This window comes from Haemaphysalis longicornis, unplaced genomic scaffold (assembly GCF_048455015.1).
Source record: "Haemaphysalis longicornis isolate Haplotype H1 unplaced genomic scaffold, Haemaphysalis longicornis Haplotype H1 scaffold_3, whole genome shotgun sequence".
In the NCBI taxonomy this organism is placed as follows: domain Eukaryota; kingdom Metazoa; phylum Arthropoda; class Arachnida; order Ixodida; family Ixodidae; genus Haemaphysalis; species Haemaphysalis longicornis.
This window is the reverse complement of record NW_027526335.1, coordinates 66138867-66164047: the sequence shown is the minus strand read 5'-3', so window position 1 is coordinate 66164047 and position 25181 is coordinate 66138867. Positions and strand designations below refer to the sequence as shown.

The following is a 25181-nucleotide window of genomic DNA, read 5'->3' as shown; positions in this document are numbered from 1 at the left end:
AAAGGAAAGGCTGTGAACTAACTATGGCTTCAGTTGGTGAGCAAAAGTGGACGGGGCTGAGAGCGCCTTCACCTGCCGCTGCAGCCGCTGAGCTGCTGCAGCTGCTGAGGAGCAGCAGGGAGAGGGCACGTGCCCGTTCGTCCGGCGTGGGCAGCAGGTAGCTCCAGCCCGCCTGCAGGGCCTGCTGGGCAGCGTGCTGCACGGTGGGCAGCACGTGGGCGCCACTGGCCAGGGACACCACGCGCTGCTTCAGGGAGCCCAGCAGCCGCGACTCCGGCCCCAGCCCCAGCTGCTCGGCCCCCACCCCATTGGCCAGGGCCGCCTGGATCTGTGCGTATACAGGGGGGAAAGGAGAAGGGGAGAGCACCCTACTCAGCACACTGAGTGGACCCCCAAATGAAAAAGCAGTGAGCCTGTTGACTCCTACATCACACAGGCTGGGCCCCCTCAAAGCAGGAAGTACTCCACACAGAACGATTCTTACCCCCCGCTGTGGTCTTTGCAGCTATGAACAGGCCGCTTTTACCCAGCTGGCAAGCTAGAACCCGAGAGCCCAAGCCCCAATCCACAATGGCTGCAAGGCAGCCTACCAGTACGACTGTCATGTCCCCAACTCCCAAGTGGCAAATGCACATTGCGCATTCAACCCGTAAGGTACAGCTTTTCCTCGCTTCGTTTTCCCCCTCATCATAATCGTCTGTCTCCTTCTTTGCATGTCAACAAGAGCAAAGGGTTTCTCTGGCCACAAATTGAGCCCCAACCACCTCGGAAGTCCCCTCATGGTGGGCCGATTCCGGGAGAGGTGTACCTGGAGCCTGAGCAGGTTGAGGGCGGCCGTGGCAATGCACTCCTTCTCCTGCGGCGGTGGCGGCCAGGGCACATCGGTCCCCTCGCAGGCCCAGGTCAGCAGCTCGTCCAGGTGCTCCACGGTCGACGGGCACACGTCCACCACAAAGGGCTCCCTCAGCCGCAGCGTGCCTTGGTCCACGGCAGTCCACACAAACATCTGCACCAGGTGGGTGGGCGCAAAAGGCAACGTTGCAACAAGGCAATAACACCACTGTTGCCTCTCCCTCCACAGCCATCCCGTGCACATTGGAAGCAAAACAGGTGCAGCAAGGGCCAAGTGAACGCCGCCCCTGCGAGCACTATCATCTCATTACACCAGAATTTAGCACGCACACACTGCCGCTCAGACTAATGTCTCCCAGACAATATGAGCCTAACAGATGTTGCCGTCAACTTAAGTGAAGACAAGCGCCCCACCAACTAAAAAAGATCCTACGTCCCTGCTGACTCACTGCAAACTATGCCTGAAAGAATGCCTTCGTGATGGTGCGCTAGGTAAGGAGGCAAGTACACTAGTGCCCATGAGCGAAAAAATGTATTTGAATCGAGTGCTCAATTGCTTCGAGGTACAGAAAAAGTGGAGATTACTAAGAAAGTTAAAAAATTGCGTACATACAAATGCCCGATTCTGCGAGTCTCCTTTTCATGCCATGCTTGAAATAAAAAAATAACAACAACAGCGGAAAAAGAGCAACACTCTTATCAGTTTATCTTTCAAATCACTTAGTAGGCTGAGACCACATTAGCTGCCTACTACAGGGCGATCCACGACAGCTCCACTGCTATGCGGTATTACTAACACTACAACAGCAAAGACAGCATGAAAAGGCACCTAAAAATCTGCTTCAGGCCCTTTCGAAAATGCACCGTACCAGGATGTCACCGCAGGCCACACCGGCGACGATGTTGCCAGCCTGTAGCGTCAGCGGTGAGGGCTTGACGTTGGGCACAGGAACACAGCTGGAGGTGATCCACTCGCTGCTGTTCCAAGTGAACACGCGGCCCTCTCGCGTGACCACCGCACAGCAGGACGCACCGACCGAGACGTTCGTCACCGTGTGCCCTTCCAGGCCCCCGACCACTTTCACGTGGGCAGAGGACTCGTGCTGCCGTCTGCTGTCCCTGTATGGGGAAACAACAGGCCGGTTGCAGGGTGTGCATCCCTCTCTTCCAGCCCCAAGACAACAGGAAAATTTTCACCTAACCAATAACACGGGTAACGGCCTCGAGTGAGAGTGTTGGGTTTATATAGCACAACATGGGCACCCCAGCAGGGTTCATGACAACAGCAAGTTCTTGTGGCAGAAAATTTTGTTAAGTCAACACAGACAAGAACCCCACTGAAATGCACACGGTTAAAATGTTTGAGTTCACCATCAAGACAAACAGGCCAGCCCGAGCAGCTGCCACTGAATGCGGAGACATCTGCAGCTGCGCGGGCCACACTGTTGCCTGGGCCCCTTCACCAAAGCGGTTTGTAGGTGTTGTAAAAGCACACTGCAGTTTCTTCCTTTTCTTTTACCTCAATTAAATGTGCGCTGTGCAGAGTTCAGACTCAGATTTAATAAATTTTCAGACTCAGTTCAGACTCAGAGTTCTGAGTTCAGACTCAAGGTTTAATGAATTTCTCCTCAGGAGGAGGAAAATAATTATTTTTTCAATGTCGTAAAGTTTCCATGCAACAGCACTGTGTATAAATATCAGGGATCAAACAGGATCAGCTCTGGACATTGGCCTTGCCTATCGACTACACATGATGCTGCGTGGGATTTTCAAGCATGTCTATTAGTTGAACCTCCTGAAGAAATCCGATGCCCTGTTCCTTCCTTTCTTTCGGGCAACTTCCAGTGCAACCAATGTTACGGCAAGAGCTAGGCCAGTCACTCTGCAAAAAGCTTCACCATCTATATCCACAGCTTGGTGGTCTAGTCTGAATGCTTCCTTGCTAACTTGCCTTTGCTATAGCTAACTGTTTCCAAGGAGGCTCCCTACTTTAAACTAAGCAATCTGCAGCACACTGAACATGGAAAAATTTTTCAGCTTGACGAAAAGGGTATTTTACGGGAGCAGTGTTTAAAATATTTTTCCCTTAATTTCTTCTCCTTGAATCTTTATCAAAGCAAATCACTGTTGCATGCTGTGAATACTGAATGTTCTACATTATGCATTTATTATGTATGTTGCATTCAAGTTGGATTGGTACCTAGCATTGAATGAAAGAAAGCAAGTCTTGAAATTTAGGCACAGAATTTAGGCCCACACCTTGCCAAAATTGGGACACACCAATGAGCGACTCATCTGACCATTCCCAATGCTACACCACAGCTCCGAGCAGTAGTCGGTAATTGTTGCTATTTTTCTTGGAATGTGGCGCCTAGGCATACTTCGCCCCTGCAGCCCCACTGTTGGAGATCAGTACTGACAGAATCTGTTTCTATTATCTCTTCCTGAACCGACAAGCGCTGGATAGCAACACAAGTGGCAACTGCTCCTTGCGATATCTGCTCCTCTGCCAGGCCACAAAACAAACAAGTCCCATCACTTCCTTATCCTTATCTGAACTGCCCTGACACACTGGAGCTCACCAGTAAAGAGGCTACTCAAAACTTTATGCACCCTGCAGATGCACTAAGCACGCAGAGTTCCCAGTCAAGTAGCCAAGCCACACCAAGTCAAGCCAAACCAACAAGTCAGCGAATGGCAACACCAACAAAGAATGTGCATCAAGCAAATGCACTTCACTTTGCCCCTGCTATGAGGGTGCACGTCTTAAGGGCTAAGGGGAAACACGCAGTTCCCCATTTACTTCCTTAAAAACTAATCTCCTTTACCTCCCATAAGACTTGGATGAAACATGAACTGTGCGTGTATTTTACTGCGATTCCCAAAAATGCAATTGCTTTTGCCCTAGGATGCAGAGTTCTTAGAATATTAGGACAAACATGCTTTCCGTTGGGGGGCCATTCTAACTGTTATTCAGTAAGCTCTGCAAAAAAAGATTAGAAGTTGCCTTGACTGTCCACTGCCAATAACTCGTCATAAATGCAGCTTCTGAGACAATTTTAGTTAATGCGAACAACTTTCAATAGCCTATACAGCTGTCTAAACTGCTCCATTGTTGTGCTTTTTCCCGATACACTACAAAAGCACCCAACTTTAATTAGCCACAACACATTTTGTACAAGGTACAACTGTCCCCTACCACACCCTATTCCTGACCGGCATCTCTGCCCCCTTAACCCTCAGCCCCCTTGCCCCTCACCCGTACCAGACGTAGAGGGTGCTGGAGCGGGACAGGGCGAGGCCGAAGTGGGCAGAGCAGAAGACGCGCGCCACCTCCAGGCCCTGCAGCCCGTCCACCAGGCGCAGGCAGCAGCCTGCCCGGGGCTCCTCCGGCTGCCCGCCCAGGACGGAGGAGGAGGACTTGCCCTCGGCATGGCCAAAGGAGAACACCAGGCCTGCACGTGCACAGGGGGAAAAGGCTGTGGCTAGGCTGGCAAGGCATCCTTGCCCAGTGGTTCGCAAACTGCCCAGTGGGGCTGCTTTGTGCATCACATTGGGAAAGAGTGATGCACATGGGCATAGGCAGCTGGTGCCACTGCCAAAACAGGTTTACCATCTACAGTCACCCAAGTCCTTAACTAGCGTTCGGGAGCAGTGACTTTTCATGCGTCAGCGGCGTATGATGAAAGCCAAGTTGCAAACAGGTCGAGTTACAAACAGGTTGGAAGCCAAGTTGCAAGCAGGCCCATCGTCTGCTAGGCTGTTCCTTCCAGGAGCGCCACAAGACTGGAAATTTGCAGCTCGCACATGCTAGTTAAAGATTTGGCAACTGTACATATGTAGTTGGCCTCACAAGGTGTACTGCAAAATGGTACACGAGACAAGTGACTGAGACAGGTGCACACATATGAGAAAGAACATCCAAGTGGCCACAGGGGCAAACGAGATGGCAAAGTAAAGCAGTACAGAAGGGGCGACAAGAGGAAATGCTGGAGGGTGCCACCATGACTTTGGAAAGATGCCTCTCGGGGGCAGTTAAATGACTACGGCGCTTGACGAAAGGACAAGGGGTGCACACACGTCTCTGTCTCTACTTTCCCCTTCAGTTGTGCCCACTCTTTCACCCCTACATTTGAATTTGACTCCCGCCCCCAGACGCAGGGTAGCTAGCAAACCGGGCTCTACGTTTGGTTAACACACCAGCCTTTCTGTTCCATTTTCTTTTCCTCCTATCTGCCCCAAAAGGGTCAGGCGAAAACCCCCTGTTCAGAGAAACTAGCCTCAGAGTTCCGTCGGCTCTTGCTTTGGATGTAACCAGCGATGCATACGGGTGCCTGGAAGGGGGCTCACCTGCATCAGTGACAACGAGCATGTCCACTCCGCCGTACTCTCCGCTCCCACAGGAGACGTCCACCACCCTGTGGCCCCTCAGCGAGGACACCCTGGCGGGGACACTCTCGCTGTCGCTGCTGGCACCTGCCGTTCCAAAAGTGGGGGAACCAAGAAATTGGAGGAAAAGGCCAAAGGAAAATTCGAGCCAGCTATTTACTATTTCTCAGGGCATAGATAAGTGCAAAACTGCAGCTGAAGTTGAAGGGTAATGCCAAATAGTAACATGAGAGAGTAACATCAAAGAAACACAAGCATTAGACAAAAATAGTACGACTGAAGAGTAGAGAAGATCAAGGAGTAGACCAAAGCAAAGCCACTTGCCATTCTCCAAGCACTGGCGACACCCTTTTCCCCAGACGTACAGTTGGCCACTGGCAGTGAAGGCAGCACAGTGCTTCGTGCCGCACGAGATGCCTTTCACGCCTTTGCCGCTGAGTGCACGCACAACTACCGGTGCTCCCTTGGACCTGCAGGCAGGGCAGAGAAAAACAAGGCATGGCGCTGAAAACAGCTATACAGCTAAGCAGCTTCCTTCAGCTGCTAGGCATCAGCTGCTGTGCAATACACTTGAGTTCACTTGTAACAATACCGTGTATAACAATATATCAGACATAATAAATGAGCAACTACGGCACCGTCCACTTTAGTAAGCGTTCTATGGTAAAATAAGCTGCTTACCGTACTTACCTGATTCTAACGCGCACTGTTTTTCCGGAAAAATAGGCCGAAAAATCGCATGCGCATTAGAATCAGATACAAAGCCGAAACAGCAGAAGCAGCAGAAATTTCGCCCAACCCATCGCCATCACCATCTCAAGATGGCGCCAAAGCTTTTAGCAACGATTTTTCGGACGGAGGAAGCCTAGGCGCCTAGGCTTTTCTATCGACGTTCACACAAATCGTCAAATCGTTCCACTTGCGCGCTTGATAACAGCAATGGCAGCAGCGGCAACGACGGCGCGCCGCTTTCACGAGTGGCTTACAAGCGGCACTCATGCGTTCAAAACGAGTGGCCGGCTGAAGCGTGCGCCTCAGGAGAAGCTCGCAGGATAGGCGTGCGAGGTGTGAGCCACGATCCCATCGACCATGGTTGAACGTTCGCTCAGAAGTGTGGCATCGCGAACGCGCTTGACGGCACCGAGGACGAGATGTTATGGTCAGCGGAAAGCGACAAGGAGCTCTTGGAGAGCGACGAGGAGTAAGATGAGTGAGATTACTTCGGGAAATGAATCAGCCGTTTCTCTCGCATTCGTTTTTCTGGGTAACAAAGTTCCGTACGTGTTACAATCGGAGGTGCAAGTTTTTTAGGTTTCTTTGCCAAAAAAATCGGGTGCGCGTTAGAATCGGGCAAGTACGGTAATACAATGCTCCAGTGCCACGATATCGGATATAATGATTTAATCCGGTTACAGCGCGCACCAAAAATTTGCGCTGCCGCCGGCTCTCCTTGCCGACAGCATGTGCCGCGAGCCGCAATGTGTCTCGCATACCTTTCACCCCACAGAAAACAAGTTGACTACGCCAGTTACAAGGAAGTGAGAGGAGGGGGAGAGAAGTTTTCCTTCCGACCCCCCCCCCCCCCTTCTGGCACCGCTGCTTTGGCGTCATCTCCACGCTCGCTCGCAAACTCAGGCTGACCGGCAGCGCTCATGCGTTCTACGTAGGGGTGTGCGAATATCAAAATTTTCGAATATAAATCGAATACGAATATCGAATATCGAATCGAATATAGAATAATTAAGGGGGGACGTGGCTTTCAAAACCAACTTTTTTATTTCTTTGTGGATTTTGATGACAATTGGCCCAGCAACTGGAAATGCCTGTGTGATAGCACCATAAAAAAGTCAAAGTAATATTTTGAAATCTTTTTTATTTGTAAATTTTTTTTTCTATTAACTTTGTACCGAGCTTGAGCGGCCATAAAACATGATAGAAAACTTGTTCGAAGTGCTTTGCATTCCCAAATGAAGGGAAAAGGTCGTGACAGTCAGAATTTTTTTATTAGAACACAATTTTTTAGTTCTCAGTCTTTTAGAGGTGAATGTACAAAAGGCGTATAGACCATGAACGACTATTTTAATAAATAATTCACAGAGGTAAACCTGAAAAACCAAGAGTGTCACGACCGCAGCTGTTCATCAAAGAATGTAACGCAAAGAACGGAATCAAAATACACCTAGCGGTCCCAAAGAAATCACTACAACAAACGACGTACGTGGCAAAAAAAAAAAAAAAAATGTTTTGAGAAAACGGCTTTCGAGGTTGCAACACAAATATTATTCATGAAAAATCACAAGGGTTGTAGACTTTCGTGTCCTTTTGAACACGAGGTTCTGGGATGCCTTTTGGAGTGCCTTTTGCAGCCTTTTTCTTTCTACAAAACATCATTTTCAGCTCCTCTGTGAAGAGTACATAGCCCAGTTTGCAGACGAAACGGGTGGAGATAGCTTTCAAATTCAAAACAAAATAGGTTAGCTGGTTGCCTGTATTGCACTGGACAACTTCCCTCTGCAGTGTTGTGAACATGGAAACAAGTGAAGCGCTCTTTTTTTTTACCTAAATTTGAATTTTACTTCTTTTATGCTGTAATTATAACCTTGCCTGGAGCAGCAACTTCATACTCGCACGCGCAGGTGTTCATTGCCAAAAGTTTACATACAACAAGGATACAAAGGAGCTACTTTGAAGCTTGGTATAATATTCTGCGTAACCCCAACTTCAATGCATGCACATTTTTTTAGTACTCTTGACATTCAGGGCATCCAATATTCCTCGCAGCACAACCAATATGCACTAAACTATTGATTGATTGTAGGCTTTAACGCGCCGACGCAACGCAGGTGTTGAGGCGCGCCGTAGTGGAGGGCTCCGAATTAATTTTCACCACCTGGGGATTTTTAACGTGCACCGAAATCTCGTACACACGAGCGTTTTTGCTTTTCGCCTCCATCAGAAAAGCGGCCGCCACGGCCTGGAATCGAACCCGCGACCTCGTGCTCAGCAGCGCAACACCTTAGCCACTGAGCCACCGAAGCGGGTTGCACTGAACTATAGATGTATGCATTGATCATAATTAATAGTTTCCCTAAAAATTCAATTTGTTAAATGGTACGATGGTAAGGTACATTTTTAACGCATTGGTAATAATATTTTCCCTAAAAAATTTCGATTTTTTAAATGCTACGAAAGTAAGGTACATTTTTAAAGCTGTCAACGCGTTTTTGTTCCTGACTCAGACCTGTTTGCATGATTACTCGAAGTGCACGGGAAACGTGCAAGAAAGCGATATGGCTCGCCCGCATCGCGGCATTCGTATACCAAAACACGTCATGCTTTGGTTATCCATGAAATGGCCCTTCAGGTTGCTTTTAAGATTAAATCTAACGTCACAAGAATTAATTACAACTACTGGTGCTCAATCGTACCCAATTGCGCAGTCAGGAGATGCTCCAACACGCAGTAACTACGCCGTGCGCGCCGCAGCTTTTGACGCGTCAGCCGTTTTAGCGTGTGAGCATCGTAAATCAGACGAAATATTCACTTTGCGAACCTCTATCACAACTACTAACATAAGCGCGCACACCACGGTTCACCCACCGGGGTAAAGTCAAGCACACCACAAAGCGTTCGATGACCTCCGCCTTTCAAGCATCACAACTTCCCATAATTTGGCTTGTAATCTCAGGCATTCCGATTTCAATAATGTCTGCATTGAATATCACAGCAGATAAAATGACTGAACAGAAACCTGGCCGAGCGAAGCAGCTAAAATGAACTCTGAAAGGCGGCTGCCATCTCGCATTGCCGCGGCGACGCCCAATCAGGAGGGCTGTTTCAGCGTGCGCTGGCCGGAAGGCCATTCGCGCTTCAGAATCTATTTCTGGCTTCGTTTGTGTGTCTGTATTTTTCTGCCGTTCGTGCGTCTGTGTATAAACGAAGATAAAACAGATGGCCGGGACCGGAAAGCGGATCGCTTGGCCGATCCAATCGTACCGAAATGGCCGTGCCTGGTGGCACCGTTGCGGAGTTACAGCGCTCCGAAAATCACCGTTTTTTTCGCCCTTTTGTGCTGACATTTTCTCACAGCGGCCAGCAAAAGTATTTTTAATGCCACTTTGCGATGATTTTCGGCGGGAAAACTTTGCAAACGCATGGGATAGAAAATACAGAAACCGAATATGTTGCTTTCAAAAAAACGATGTTTTGTCATTTTTTTCCAAAGTTGAAAGCCGCGTCACCCCTTTCAAATCAATCCAAATATTCGACAATAGCCGATTATTCGAACCCTCTCGAATATTCAAATTGTTTCGAATACATAGTTTTCAAAGCGAATACGAATATGACAAATCTAATATACGAGTAATATTCGAATTTTTCGAATATTCGCACACCCCTAGTTCTACGGTGCGTTGATACACGCCGGTCCGTACGGTGGCACTGGCATTGAGATACCCTAGTGTGTTCGCCTACGGTTGCGTGTGTGTCACGTGCGCACCACTTCGAATTTGACTGGGTGCCTCTTCAACTGCCTCGTTTTTTCCACGAAAGGGACGTCTGGGCCAATGTTTTGGAAACGTCAGAGCACCTCACTGAAGAGGCGATCGGTGCGCGGATACGTGCTGTAGACAGCGCTGACAGCGATACTCGGACGACAGGTTGAGCAGCCCACTCTTGTAGGGATCTTCGCAGGAGGCCCAACGCATGATACAGCCCCTCAGGGACTTCGTTTCCGCCAAGAACCTTTCATTCAGCTAGGTGAAGCACCTATCGATGTTCTTAAAAAAGATGTGCACCAGCTTTGTGTGACGCAAACAAAGCCCACCGACTATGGCATCTTTTCTGCAAATAAGTATGTAGTACAGTATAGCCCCGTTAGAGCAAACCTGGTTTTAACGAAATCCCAGTTATAGTGAGCAAATCTTCGCTTCCCGTTACCATTTGCATGCACAGATTTAATGCCCAGATATAGCGAAAAACGGATATAACAAACTGATTTCCGTTTCCTGATGTGTTCGTTATAAGCGGGCTGGACTGTAGTAAGAACTTGCTTGCATGCAAAGGAAATGTTTTGATCTCTGTTCTGTCTTTTTCTTTGTGCAACCCGCTTCAGTTATAATGATGAAATTTCCTTGGCATTTGAATATTGTTGTAAGTGGACCAGACTGTACTTGCTAATGACTGTGCAGCCCGCTTTCCTATGATGTGCTCCCAATCTCCTGAATCCTGGCCTGCTAGAGAGATGGTAAAGCCCTATTCGTGATCACTGTATGAATAAAATAGGCTGCAAGAATTTCGAGAGCCTTCTAATCTGTGTTTGGTCAAAACGAAGCTTGTCAAGCAATTTGTTTTCTTTGAATTCCTTGGGTAAGAGGAGAGCACAAATGCATGAACAATCTGCTCTCTACTCACAAGAAATCTCACCACTGCTTCTCTCTATGAGAAACATTTAATAATAGCTCAAAAACTCATTAAAGGCACATTTTCGATTGCGAGGCCTTTGCCAGCATGCATTGTGTGCCATCAGGTTCCATGATCCGCAATGTATGAGGGCCAAGCCAGTGTCCTACAAACTTGCTCTCCAAAAGGTGTAACAATGAGCAGAGGTGAGTGCACTTCAAGCAAACTTGCTGGCAGACTGCTGTTGTGTGCAGTAGAAATAGTCAAGGAAGAAAACACCCAGCACAGCAAGCAGTTCTCCCTAACCAACTCACGTTTCATCGTCTTGCAGAAGAGAGCTGATGTTGCTGCAGCTGAAGACGTCCCCATCGGCACTGAGAGCCAGGAAGCGGTCCTCCCGTGGATGACTAGCAACGGACACTATTCCTTGGCCACCAAAACCCTCTATGGCATGGAGATCCTGCAAGTAAACGCATGACACACACGCTGCAAAGAGAGGCTCTGACGGTATCGTGCTACCACACAGCTTCCGAAAGAATGCTAAAAACACCTTCGCCAGTACCCATGCGCTGCACTACATGCCACTCACATCTCTTGTTCACTATTCCTCCCTGGTAGCATCCTCGTCTTAATTTAAAACTGTACACCCTTACAGGCAGTTGGCTGGGATGGGAGCGCACAGTTACAGAGCGTGTTCTCACACTGAAATCAATCTCACTTTCTCAAAAGATTCCGTTAGTCACTTCACAAATGCAAAAAAATGAGCCGTATGGCACTGAACAGCTTGAGGGCTTGAATTGCCGATTTTGAACCGCAAATTGACACAGCAGAAATGTCAACTAGCACAAGACTTTTGTCCTGTCCCTGGTGACCTTGAGTTTTACTGCTGTGGTTGTCTCTGACCCAGCACCATGTTGCCTGACTCCACCTCATTCATGAAGTGGGGCAAATAGCAAACTCAATTAACAGGCAACATTGGACATGGCCAGCATTCATACACTTTCAGGCTATCCAAAGCCACTGGTAAAAGAATACAGTGAAATAATTCACTGTGCAGGAGTTAAGGCAGGCATTACATAAACGACCCACTTACAAACTCCTCCTGCTGCAGGACAAAAACTTTTCCCGAGCCGCTGAGGACGACCAGGCCCGTGCCCATGCAGCACATCTGTCTGACAGGCAGCTCTGCCAGGTCGCTGAGCACCAGCGGCTCAGAGGTGTCCCAGGAGATCCAGCTGACCGCCAGCACTTCCTGGCTGGGACCGACGGCAGACTTCTGCGAGAGTTTGGGGGCCAAGCGAAGCGTGTCGCACAAAATCAATGCGCGCTCCGAAAGGCACGAGGCGTATGGATAACGAACAGGTCGATCCTGAACAGCATTTGCGACACTGATAGCCAGGGACCCAGTAAACAGCAGAAGTGGCCAACCCGTACGCGAATGCAGGGCCCACTCTGGACTGACCTTTACATTCATTTTACTCTCCAGGGGAGTGTCACCCACACATTTTACTCCTTGGCTACAGTGTACGCAGCTGTCTGCTGTCATACTGGATACAGATACAAAAGATATGTAGGTGCTACAAGAAAACCACTGCCATAGAATCACAGCAACGCATTGCGGTAGTTCAAGGATGACAACACCTAGTATACTAACGCCCTTGGCGACTTACTCAAACCTTCTTGATGCCACTGTGAACAAAAAGAAACGTTACAAGCTCCCGGCACGCTAGCAAGAGTGCATCCCAGCAAGCAGGTGTGCATTTAGCAGTCACGCTTGGTGTCTCTCAGTTTCCAAGCAGCAGTCACGCTACCGCAGCAAGCTTGAATGTCTGTTAGATGGCACGTACAGGGTACCACCCTCTACTGAAGCAGAAGATGAAAACAAGCAACTCACGAGACCGAGGCGATTGACCGGTGGGAGGTAGGGACTAGCAAGCCGGTCTAGATGACACATGATGATCATGGCACACTGCTGAAGGTCTACAGAGAGCGAGTCATCCTCGGGCAGGGCCAGGAGACTGAGGAAGCACTCGGTTGGGTTCACCAAGAAGTTCTCACCCTACGAGAAGAGATCGAAGGAAGACAGGAAGCTGCCAGGCTGCACCCTTTGCAAGATCAATTCGTATGTGCCATCCATGCACTAGTGAAGATGCCAACAGATGGCAAGAACTTTGAGAATGCTTAGACGTGCACAGTCCTTTCAAGATAAAGGTTCAACGATTCAATCTGGCACAAAAAAGAGATGCACTTGATACTCAGAGTACACTGATGTAAAAATGTCACCGCAGTTTGTTGCTGGAAGGCCAAAAGCACTCAAATTTTACCTCGGCCAAATTTATTTTGAATGAACAGTACATACCACCAAATCAACTGGGACACGATTGGTAGCCCAAAGAAATACATTGTTAATAAGTTCGAAACGTTTAAAATAGCTCCGTCACAGACGATGCTGCACCTGCTGGCGGATTGCGCAAACAGCCACGAAGCGGAAGTGACATGCCAGCTGGCTGGGTGCTTGGTCCTCCGCCTAGCCAAGCATATACGAAACTCTCCGAGCAGAACCAGTTGGGTGTCACTACCGTATTTATTCGAAAATAGGTCGAGCACGAATATAGGTCGACCCCCTAAAAATTGAAGTCGCCGAAAAAAAAAATAATATATTCGATTATAGGTCGACCCATACTTTTAAGAAAAAAACTTGAGGAAACTTTTTAAAACTCCCATTTATTTACAACGCGGTCACCTCACTGGTCGGAGCCACACAATGCGTCGTCGTCGGAACTTGCGCCGCATGCGCCGCAGTTCATTACCCACCCCCGCCCCCGACTGGCTTTGAAGGCTGAACGGCCAATCCCGCCTCGCAGCGCTAACTGTTGAGCTTTGGTCTGAATATCTTCGCAGGACACTCGGTGTCCTTTCGCACGCTTGTCTTCCACGTGCAGCCGGAGTTTTTTCTCGAGAGCATCGTGCCTCCCACCACGAAACGCACGACGCAGTCCCCTACAAGCAAAAAGTTCGTCCCGCTGTTTCCGCCATCCCCTGATCAGCTTTTCATTAACGACTAACTCTCGCTGAGCGGCACAGTTGTTCAAGTTCTCAGCAAACAGGATCACCCGCCGCTTAAAGTCCGACGTGACATCGCGAAATGCGCACGAGAAAAACGTTGTGTGCGGAAATCACAACGAAGCAAACACAAAGAAAGCGCATGAAACGGAGAACGGGAGATAGTAGAGACAGCGAGCGAAGCAGGCATAGAGATAATATACTGAAGCAGGCAACGCCGTTCCGTTCACGAGGTGGCTACGCTAGGTGGCGAAAGTCACCTAGCCAAGCCAAAGACACCAAGCCAAGCCAATCTGGCTCTCTAGCCAGTACGTAAGCTCGCTCGTGTCCGGTTCGGCCGCAGGTAATGCGCGATAGCCGGCAGTGACTGTGGGTGGTTTTCTTACGCTGATTGTTTTGTTATTTTTTCCTTTATTTTCTTGCCTGTCTTTGTTCTAGATGCTCCGCGCTGCCGCCTCAAATTGAGGAGCGCCAGGCGCGACGGAGAAACGGATCGCTCGTTGCGCCCGCCATTTTTGATCACGACTATAGGTCGAGGTTCTTCGGTCACGATTATAGGTCGACCCTCAATTTTTAAGCACATTTTCGGAAAAAAAAGGTCGACCTATATTCGAATAAATACGGTAAGTGCACTTCTCCGAGAGTTGCCATGTGCCCAAAGCCGTTGTGCCACTGCGGCCGCTCACACGCTGGCTGCAACGCCACTTCAGCCTGGCCATAATGGCCACACTCTTCCCAATTTTGGTTTCAAAATCACCCAATTTTTGCTGGTCGTTTGCACTGTGCACACGTGTATTTCAGCTGCCATATTTTGTTACTGGCAGCCTTTTTAGGCAGACTATAGGGATATAGGGTTTTAAAAGAGGTCAAATTTTTTGGTGCAGTTGGCCTTTATGTCCACAGATCATGATTTGACCTAGACCGATGTGCAAGGTGGAGAAAGAGTAGAACAGAGAGCCGCCCGTTACCAATAAAGTGATGAACGCACCTGTGCACACAAGCTCATCCTTACCAGTGGCAATACTTCTGAGCTTCACTAGTGTACTCACTACTGTACTTAAAGGGGTCCTGAAATGCCTTCCGCCGATGCATGGATGTACATGTAACCAAATAAAGCAATGTATTAGCAATCTCCTCCTGCAAGAATTTTGTTAAAGCGATGAGTATTAGCTGAGAAATCGTAAATCAAAAACCGCGAATTATCGTCGCGCCGTATTTCCTCCTCCTTTCAACTGTTTCTTCGCTGTTGGCCTCCCCTCCCATGATGCTCCGCTCCTCAGCGGTGACGTACTTCCGCTATTGCGCTCCCACAGACTGCCGTCTGCTACGGGCCAGCTCTTTCGGCTTTTTCATCTCTGTAGTCACCATGGACACAGGCTGGAAAAGCGAACGAATGACCTGGCCGCATGTGTGCGGCCTGGCCTTGCCCTTTCGCGGTGTACGTAGCTGCAGGGCTGCGGTTGGTATCGGCAGCGAACTCTCAGCCGCGTGGGGAGAATCGTGCGCTCGTTCCCTTTGGTGCACCGCGCACTGTTTATCCAAAAAGCGCGGTCTCAGATGTGGCCCCGCTGGTGCCGGGTGTTATTTTGCGGTGGTTGTAATTCCTACTACCGGCGGCATGTGAAAAAAGACATTTTCAACCGACACAGAACCCGTGCACAAAACGCGCCGGATCGGATCGCTTTATCAGCGGCGATGAACGTGAAGGCGAAGAGCAAACCAACGCTGCACTCGATCAGCGAGAACCCGTGTTCTGACAAGCTGCACCCATGTGTTGCATTCAACACTGACGGGAAAGCGTTTGTTTGCACTTGTTTGGATAGTCGTAAAATGTCCAAACACTCCGGCACTCCGCTAGCAGATCAGCCGGCGAGACATTTCGGAAAACATTTGACAGATGGCGCCGTATGCATTAGTGTGTCGCTACGCAAAACTGATGAGACGCTCTACTAAAACTCCCATCGCGGTGTCACGTAGCGGGACGCAAAAATTTAGCGTTTAGCGTATGCAAAGGCCACAAACGCTGTACTAAAACTCTATTAGCAGCAAAATAGCGTGTGTATGTGAAACCGCTTGCGTTTACAAAGCTGCACGCCGAGCGCGTACGTTTCAAACCTAGTGACATCGTTTAAATACACTGGCAAGCACTGTGTAACGTAGTCAGATATCAACCGTATGCTCAGGCGACAAGCAAGAGCTTGTTTTATGTGGGGCGGAGATTGCGCATAAAGGCCCGTTCGCACTTGCGACGAAAGCGAGTGAGAGCGGCAGGAATTCCGTCGCTTTGTCGCGCGACGATCGTTTTTGTCGAATGGTCGGGACAAATTTTGGTTGCGCGACAGAATTCCCGTCGCTTTCGCTCGCTTTCGTCGCAAGCGGGAATGGAAAGTTCTGCCGCTGCCGTCTGCTACGCAGCTCGGAGGTAACCGCGCGATCTGCTCGGGCCGGATGAACGCGCACACTCCCGCACGGCAGCGCCCCAGCGGCAGACGGCCGCGTACATCGCTCCCGGCGCCCGCCTGGAGCCCGCCCTCGGCGCACTAGCCAGTATATTTCAGGCACTATAATGGAGGAAAGATTTTTTGCTTCCGATGAACCTAGTTCTTTGCCCCTGTGTTTTTAAATACGTGAAGTGGTTAGCACGTCGTCCTCACGCAGCTCTGTATCGTCGTAGCATCGCTGATTGTCCGAACGAAGCTTGCAGCTAAGCCAATGCAGAGACAGAAGCTGTGTGTGTGTGTGTGTGTGCATCGCCTCTTGTGTGTTGTGGACGCGTTCGTTTCGCGATGAAATGCGACATTGTACTTCTGCGGGTGGATAGTGCTTCCCATGGTCTGGATTATCTTTCTCGAACGACGTACCACTCAACCTCGCATGGGGTATGTGCAGTGTGCCTGGCTAAAAGCCTTCTCGCTTGCGCGCCAGAGTTGTGACTTGCTGCTCGTCCCCGCAAACCGGGTGTGAGGTGAGTGCCGAATTTACGACGGGCAGGAGGAGGCAACTCATCGTCTGTCAATCGCGGTTCAGACTTGCAACGCATGTTGTGACGTTGCGTTCGTTCGAAACGCATCTCTGGATTGTTTTGAAGTTGAATAAAATGTACGCGTCAAACCCGGGCATTCGGCTCAGGGCGTTCTCTGCGATTGCACCAAAGAAGTGCCACGGGACTTTCTTTATGGTACGTACTCACGTAAGATAAAATCCACGTCGTGTTATGGCCGTGTTGCATTCAATACAAACGGTTAGGCGTTTGTTTACACTTGTTTCGTTTGTCGTAAAATGTCAAAGCACTCCGGCACTCCGCTGGCAGATGAGCCGGCGAGCCGACGCTGAGCAGACGACTCATCTCTTTGCCGGAAGTGCGTGAAAAAGCCGCCCAATAGCAGGATGTCTAGCTCATGACGAACATCTGGGAATCGATGATGTAGACATGTGAAGATGGCGGCGTCCAAAAACACGAAGGAAAGGGTGAGAAAAAAGCGACAAACTTTGCAACAAAAGTGTGAGCTTTCCGCTGCGCGTAAAAGAGTAATACTTGGCACAGGTGACGTTGGCGACCCGATCTAGCGATTGCGCTAGTTCATTTAGTGTGCTCAAAATGCCTTTCAGGGCCCCTTTAATTAAGCCCTGCTCTTTCAAAAAGACAAGTACAAAGTTACCGACAAACTTTACCCCTTTGTCCCACTCTAGGATTCCTTTTATTCTTCCTTAAGAACAACAAGGTATAAAAAAACCAAAGAGAATGCAGAACTGACGAGGGATCAACAAGTGCCACCTACATTTTCAAACGAGCTCTTCTCGACCTGTTTCTGCCTGCAGCAGCTGATGCTCTGGAACCTCTGCAGGAGTGTCACAAGCGGCACGCTCGTCCCGTGTGAAACAGTTCTGAAAAATGACACAGAGAAAAAAAACCACGTGTGAATTACGCGGAAGTACGGCACGGCCATGCTAAGAGGAGTTGAAAAAAAGAGAGGGGAGGGGGGGTTGCAGAAGAGCAGAGAGCGGCTCACCTGTTGTCCAACTCGTACTTGCCGCTGTCCCAGAGCTGCAGGAGCAGCAGCACCCCGCTGAGCAGGCGACCCAGCGTGCCCTGCTGAATGCACAGCTCCAGCAGCAGAGACAGCGCCAGCTGTTGGTCAGGCACGGGCACCTGGCTGCAGCCCCGCGAGTGGCCCACCCCGACGTTGATGTCCCTGGGAGGAACGGGAGGAGGAGAGCTTAGCCACCTCGCCCACACTCAAGGCCAACAGCAGTGGTCAGGACTCTTAGTCGCAGCAAAGGAGGGGAACAGCATGGCTGTACGTCTATGTTCACAAACACCTCGCTGTCCCCAGACTGGTGGTCTAAATTAGCTCAGATCTGTACACAGCAGCATATCCCAGAGACAGAAAACACGCCAGTCTATCACAGCCATCTGGAAAGGACACCGGGGACAAGTCAGTTCTGCGACTAATGTTGAATCCCAATGGCAGATCCGGAGCACTTTCAGAAAAACTTTTTTGCTCCGTTTGGAGCAAACACGTTCCAACGACAAATCGGGAGCAACCAAATCCTGTTCCAATGTCAGATTAAGAGCGCTGTCGTAGCCGAGATCGCTCCATGGAGCAAAAAAAGTTGTTCCCCCAAAATCAACGGAGTCGGCCGGAACTCACGGGGGCCTTCTCTTTTCTTGTGACATTGTTGCCATCTGTTTTCGCTCTACTCCCCCTTTCAAATCGCCAGGTCGCCCACTCCAGCAAATACGCGCAACGGCCACATTCCCATCGGGAAAACAGAGGCCGCGCGCCGTGCCGTGCTCATACTTGCTACTTAACGAAAGCGAGTGTGGCAGCTGGAACTCAAAATCAAATGGCGAGGAGCACAGCTTGAACAACTAATGCACCTTCGGCGTTTACTTTTTATTTTTTTCACCTGCTTGTGAAAAGGCCGATACCGACGAAACTTTTGCCACGGGCACCATTGGACGCCGTAAAGACTACAGAAGTCCCTTTAGGGCAAAAGGCCAATGAAGGGACCTTAGTTGAGAGCAACTGGGCAAGGAGAAAATGCCTGCAGGGGAGCAGACGCTTATCGAAGGGCCCGGCATAAAGGCTGCCGGGAAATTCCTGTTCCTGTCACGCTTCACCATTTGCTCCAGCAGTTAGCATGCGTGTTCCCAAGGCAGTTTGGAGCACCTGCCGCTTGAGAAAGCAAGGTGCTCATTGTCGGAGCTTGGCAACCGCTCCCTATCTGCCATTGAAATTCAACATAAGAGTGAAAAAACTTCAGTTAAGCCCCCACCACTCAGACCCGTTTGGCATGTCACAGCAGTGAAACGTTGAGTAACAAATTTTTGCATAAATCTTTAGGGAATCATTGAGCACCTTTTACTGCTCCTCATTGGTGCATGCAGAAGAAAGATCACAGGGATTCGTGCTACAAAACAGAGCGCCCTGCGTACTGACCCAAGGACGACAGAGCGCAGGAACTTGTCGGCGCGGTCGACGGCCTCGAGCCAGACGGAGGAGAGGGCCTCCTGGTGGAACAGGGTGGCCTCGGGCATGGCGCGCAGGGCCTCCAGGGACTCCCGCAGCAGCTCCCCACACAGCTCCGCGTCCTCGCCCGACCGCCACGCCCGCTTCAGGAAGGCGAAGGCGAAGCTCAGGGCCGCCCGCGACCCCACCCGCGCCAACGCCTGCATCGGCTGCTCCGACGACGTCGAGGGCGGCAGCAGCAGCTTTGCCCTGCAACAGGACACACACCACCGTGGATTTGGGGGAAGGGATCTGGACGTAGTGGGAGGAGGTTGGATGCACAGATTCTACAACTACGTGATGAGTTGACGGGCAATGCCAGTGCACAGTCATCGACAATGAAGGAAGAAACGACAAGGCGATGACCTGACATTACCCTGGCCAAGCTGTGATGTTATGAACTAACAACGAAATAAGGCATGCAAATGAAACTGCACTATGCCGCTGCTGTGAAAAAGATAAACTTCCATATGTGCGTGTTTTTAAAAGGACTGTGTTACCTTGCATTTTCTGTGCCAACACATATGGATTAGTAAGGAGTGGGTCATGGTGACCAGAGTTACTTGATATACGAGTTGCGAAACTCCCCATAGGCCCCATGCATCAAAAAGTGGCCCTACGATTGGTCCACTGTTTTAGATTTTTTTCTGTACAGTGGCGCCATCTGATGGTGACAAAATAAACTTAACAACGTCGTTTGCCGCTCGACGACCTGGGCGAAAATTGGGATGCTTACGTAAATTTGTTGTGCCAAAGAAGCCCAACGTACTCAACCACGCAAGTGTTTTATATGCATTCAAACCAAGAGTAGTAAAAAAATGCGGCCAAGTGGTCAGCGAGATGCGTTATCGATTGCACATTGTCGTCTGCTGCACGTCACCTGCAATTTTTCGGCGGCAGAAAAAGAGTTAGAAATTCACTTTGACAGCTTTACACAAGTTGAAAGGATTTTTTAGAGCCACTTGATCAGCTACTGGATTAGTTTTGGCATACAGTGTGATGTAATCCGAGTGACAACAGCAAATTTAGTACTTCAGATCGGACCGGTGTTGTGACGGAGTGCCCGAACAAGTGCCAATCGGTCGAGGCAGTTGCGCAGACGCAGAAACAATCTAAAAAATAAACCACAGTTAAGAAACTAATGAATAACTTAGGAAAGTACAAAAATAAAAAATTATGCACCTTTAAAACAAAATTTAAAGTTAAATTGTCAGGTTGAATAATTAGTTTGTATTTTTAATAGTGCAAGCGGTGGCCGCGGTGGCGCCACCGCACACACGATCCAAAGCAGGGGGGTCCACGTGCAAACCGTTTTTTGAAGCGGAGTTTCGGAATAGCATACATCGAAGAGCTCTGAAGGTGACAGCTGCAAGGCGCTGTGACATAGCTACACACAAATTCTTGGTCCGGGCCAGGCAAACAATCCATGTCACAATAAAATTGGAGCCACACCTTCTTCCAAAAGAAACTCCCCCCCCACGCAGCCTCACCCGCGGGTGTCGAGGCTCTGCAGGCTGCTGCACGAGGCCGGGGAGTTGAGGTGTGGGGGCTTTCGGCGGCGCACGAGCGCCGTGTAGTACCGCGTAGCCACCGCCAGCTGCTGCTTCAGCCTCACCGAGGACAGGGTGGAGGCGGCCGCTTCCCAGCTCAGCTGGTGCTGCTCGCACACCAGGGCCCTCAGGCAGGTCCTCAACTGCTCAACAGCTGGGGTAGGGACAACAGGGTCGCACACTTGTCACCGCTCCTACTCATTATGCACCGCATGCAACGAAGCTCCCAAGGTGGCACACCCACTGCTGGAGTGAACATCTGATGCCGGTAGGACAAGGCATCTGTAGTTCCGCATGGTGCTGCAATTTGCACTGACCAAATTCACTTGGCTTGACCACTAGATGACTTACTCTTGTTATTTCTTGTCTTCACCTCTTTCGCAGCCTCTTTTGCACCATTCCAAATAAATGTCACATCCTTGCTTTTACTTGACAACAATGAACCGTTGATGTGCCAGGAAGTTTAGCCACCAGTAAGGATCCTCTTTTACTGGTTTACCCAAATATTTTCTCCCAGGAGCCTTGTTTCGTATGACATTTTCTTATTTACCATTACATTTACTCTGGGATGGTGATCAAAGTGACTTCTTGTATTCTCCGAGTGCACCAAGCTTGAAAATTTGTCAGTTGTATGCCCAATGCACTCCAGCAGCCAAAAGATGTCATAAGACGAACCCTCATAAGCTGTCCAGCTATAATGTGCATAAGACTGCCATAAAGGGCAAGGCGGGAAATGGATTATACCTGGGACATAAGTGGGAAGCGATAGGAAAAAGTTAGTGGAAATTCAAATATTGTCTCTTCCATTAGAACAAAGCAAAATAATTCCTTTTGCAGATGCAAATGTTACGCTTGGTTTCACAACCAGCTAGTATTTTTCTGCTGCAAACTCCTCATTTGCTAACTGTATTGTTCTAAAACTCGGGACAATTTAAAAAATTGTTATACTTGTCTGTCTGCACCTTGCACAATGCTAATAGGATCATAGGCCCGTGAACTTGTGCAACTTGCATTGGCATAAAATAATAATATATATATATATATATATATAATCTGTCTGCACACTCACTGGAACATAGTTCACCTGCATGGTTCATATAAACATAGCGCAAGTTACATCACCCGAGCATGTTAAAAACAAAAATGGAGCTTATTTCTACAATTCTCCACTGCAACGTACATTATGTTATTCTTTCACACAGGAGGAATGTCATGAATTGAATGTCTAAGGGCCTATGCAAGTAATAAAAACTGCTTCTAAACCTGTGTGTGCACAAAAAATAATAATAGTTACTTGCATAAACCCAAATAAACAAGTGGTCAGCTATTGCGTTCTAAGCAAGAAGCGTGCTGGCAGGATATAATCGCCTATTAAAAGTAAACGACAGTGTGTGTGAAAAGTGAAAGGTGCTCCACTTTTGCAGCTACTCTGAACAAATTGTCACCATGAGCATTGACTACCAAAAACAGGACATCGAACGTTATCTAAGCAGAGATTGGGGAAATAATACTTCACGTTGGGGCCATATCAGAAAAAAAAAAATGCCCACGCTCACGCTCTCCACATTACTGGCGAGCGAAGTGACACTGTCATTCATTAAGGTGGGATTGCATTCGTAAACAAAATCTTGCAGTAGGTACACAAAGTTTCGCTTAAAGGAGCTATGCAGACAAAATACAAGTGGTTTTAACCGAAAAATTTTGTGTTTTATAGCGCCCCTAGCGCTTTTCTGGCAGCAAATAATGCCGTATTCACTGAAAAACTAACCAATTTAGGTTAAAATTTTGCTTCTCCCGCCAAATCGTGTGTTTTCGGGACGTCAGCAATGAAGTCATAAGCGCACGTATTCAAACGAACTTCCACTCGGTCATTTGGCTCTGCAGCCTTGCTTGCCGTCAGTCCTTACAGATGGCGCTACTATGCTCATCCACTGACCATTGCCCGCCATTGCTTTGTTTTTGATCGTATTTGCACCTGGCTTGTTTTTATTACTGTAGGAAGTAATCGTTTCGTGAAGCATGGGGTATCCTCAACAAACAGGGTCACGTAAGACAACGTCACTTATGCCAATCGATTGGCCAGTGTCATGCAAGACAACTCCAAAGCGGCAAGCTGCTGTGCAGCTAAAACAAGCATAGTGCGCCCAGAACCAACAGCAGTGTGCATTGGTACTTATACGCTTACGTGTATTTTCGTAACTTTCACTGTTTACCGCTCCATTCTTACTGTTGTAAAATGAATATGCATTAAAGCGCAAACAGCTCGTTTGGCAAGCTTATAAGCCGTGCCTTATTGGCGTTTGCTTTTGCCCACCTCAGCCAATTGCACAGCCAGGCATATGACATCGTAAATTCTGTTGTCGGAAATGAGCTAGTGGGTTGCATGGCCATTCCCTTTTTTCCTAATTATGTAGCTTATTTGAGCGAAGCGTGCGTTAAAAGTGGTGTCAGTATGATTCTAACAAGGCAATCTTTTGAACGAATGAAGCTTGTGTTTTGTCTGCATGGCCCTTTTAAGGACACGCACATTACCCTACATCCTGGGATTTAAAAAAAAAAAAAAGAAAAGCATTTTTGAACGGTGCTCACAGGGTTGTGGGCCCCATGCCCAGGCATCGATGAGAGCCTTGGAGGTGGCAAGGGAGCCCCTGGCGCCGTCGTGCTCGGGGGCCTCCCTCTCCGCAGGCGGCACACATGAAGGGCATGGACAGCCCAGGCTGCCCGATGGGGGCACACAGGTGCACCAGGCCGTCCGCTCTGGGGAAAGACAGAAAGGAGATCAGGATACACAGAGTCTGCAGCAAGCACTCTCCCACAGCGCCACCAAGAAACGCAGAAGCTGGACAAGTGAACACATCAGCATGCAGGATTATTTGAATACGCAGTCGCAATGAACGAAGCTATTACTTTTAAACTTGGTTTGAGCGCAACTTTAACTGGCTTGCTTCAACATACTTCCCTGCTGTTACGACCGACAACAGCCATGAACAAAATAAAATGAACTAGCACGCAGTATAATTAACGAAGATGGACAGCAATTTGCTCGAAATTGCATCGCTGTATATGGGCAAATTTTTCTCATTAAAATTCTACAAATACAGTGAATTCTGAACATACCACCCGCTGTTGAACTTTACTGCGCAATTTTTTAGGTAAATATTTCCCGCAAAGACCGGAGCAAATACATGTTTACTTACCACGTCCGCGCAGCAATGCATTACTGTTGACTGCTTGTAGCTCGCCATCTTTAACGAGTTCGTTCCAGGACTGCGTCAATCCCTCATAGGAGAAGATACACTGAATGCGAACAAAAAAAAGAAACACACAGCGGTTGGCTCCTTCTTGGCACACCAGGGGCTGCGTCTTTGTTTTCTGAAAGATTTCTCCAAACCAAAATTTGGTCAATTCCTCTCTCACCTGCAAGTCTCTGGCGAGCCATTTGCTGTCCAGCCGTTGTATTGACTTGACTGCAAACCTAGGATGGCTCTGCATGTTAACTAAAGTGAGACCGGAAAAGCAACCATTAATGCGAAATCATCAACTCAGCATCAGTCAATGAACTCGGCAAAACATTACGTAATGTATGTATTTCATTACAAACGCATTGCTGCAATACCAATTGTTTACCGTAGAGAGATGTATATAAGAGGGAAATTTGCTGTTTGGAGACGCTGACAGAGATATTAAGAAAAATCTGCGCTACAAAGATGCACAAACATCAGAGTTTATGGGCGCGTCTTTCCTTTCACAACAACCTTGTACCCGCACGTACGCAACACCCCTGCAACGCGAATTTCCCTTCACACAAAACGGGTAGCAACTGTAGCCCAGCTAGCAAAAGCTGCGAAAACATTGTCTACTTTATTGTAACTAGCACAGGGAAGAAGTTTCGCGCATATTAGCGGTCGTAGAAAGCTTCTCCAGTGGACGATCTTAGCGCGCTCTGTTAGACGCGTAAGTAGGCTGAACTTTCAATCGGCATCGCGTCGCATAAAGAAACCAGCGTTTTAAAACTAAACATTTGCCTTTGGAGCGCTGAGGTCACATCGACACCATCGAGAACTACAAGGAAAGAAATTTATGGCAGAGCGACTCGCCTAAGGTATAAAAAGTTACTACGCCAACCTTACAGAAACTAATCGATGTCGGCTCGACAATCAGCTGAGGCGACGAGGTCCACTTACATGGCATTATGGATGCCATTTTGCCGTCCCAAGGGCCCCTGCCACTGTCATTGCAGGCCCTCGGGTAGCTTCAAGTGGTATCGGCGCTGCACAAGGTGCCACCGGGAGTAAATGCGAAATAATTCAGCTCTAAACAGGAAAGTAGTTAACTGAAAGTGCGCCCACCATGCGCACGGCTCGCGCAGCAACAGAAAACACAAAACGAATTTGTCAGTGGCTGTTGATGGATG

General features: G+C 48.8%; 1 protein-coding gene across 5 annotated transcripts in view; it reads right to left on the bottom strand.

The window, feature by feature from the left end:
* Herc2 (E3 ubiquitin-protein ligase HERC2) overlaps positions 1-25179 on the bottom strand; it is a 120551-nt gene extending 95372 nt beyond the window's left edge. For all 5 annotated transcript variants that reach the window (XM_077703307.1, XM_077703310.1, XM_077703308.1 and 2 more), the window contains exons 1-17: positions 24952-25179; positions 24185-24264; positions 23965-24064; positions 23357-23524; positions 20708-20921; positions 19149-19427; positions 17715-17897; positions 17484-17589; positions 12536-12700; positions 11735-11917; positions 10956-11101; positions 5566-5711; positions 5203-5328; positions 4118-4307; positions 1722-1971; positions 809-1006; positions 73-328 (exon numbers count right to left, since the gene is read on the bottom strand). In XM_077703307.1, coding sequence (XP_077559433.1) covers positions 73-328; positions 809-1006; positions 1722-1971; positions 4118-4307; positions 5203-5328; positions 5566-5711; positions 10956-11101; positions 11735-11917; positions 12536-12700; positions 17484-17589; positions 17715-17897; positions 19149-19427; positions 20708-20921; positions 23357-23524; positions 23965-24064; positions 24185-24264; positions 24952-24970 — 2809 coding nt within the window. In that variant the 5' untranslated portion in view covers positions 24971-25179. The remainder of the gene's footprint in view (positions 1-72; positions 329-808; positions 1007-1721; positions 1972-4117; positions 4308-5202; positions 5329-5565; positions 5712-10955; positions 11102-11734; positions 11918-12535; positions 12701-17483; positions 17590-17714; positions 17898-19148; positions 19428-20707; positions 20922-23356; positions 23525-23964; positions 24065-24184; positions 24265-24951) is intronic.
* Between the last annotated feature and the right edge of the window lie 2 nt (positions 25180-25181).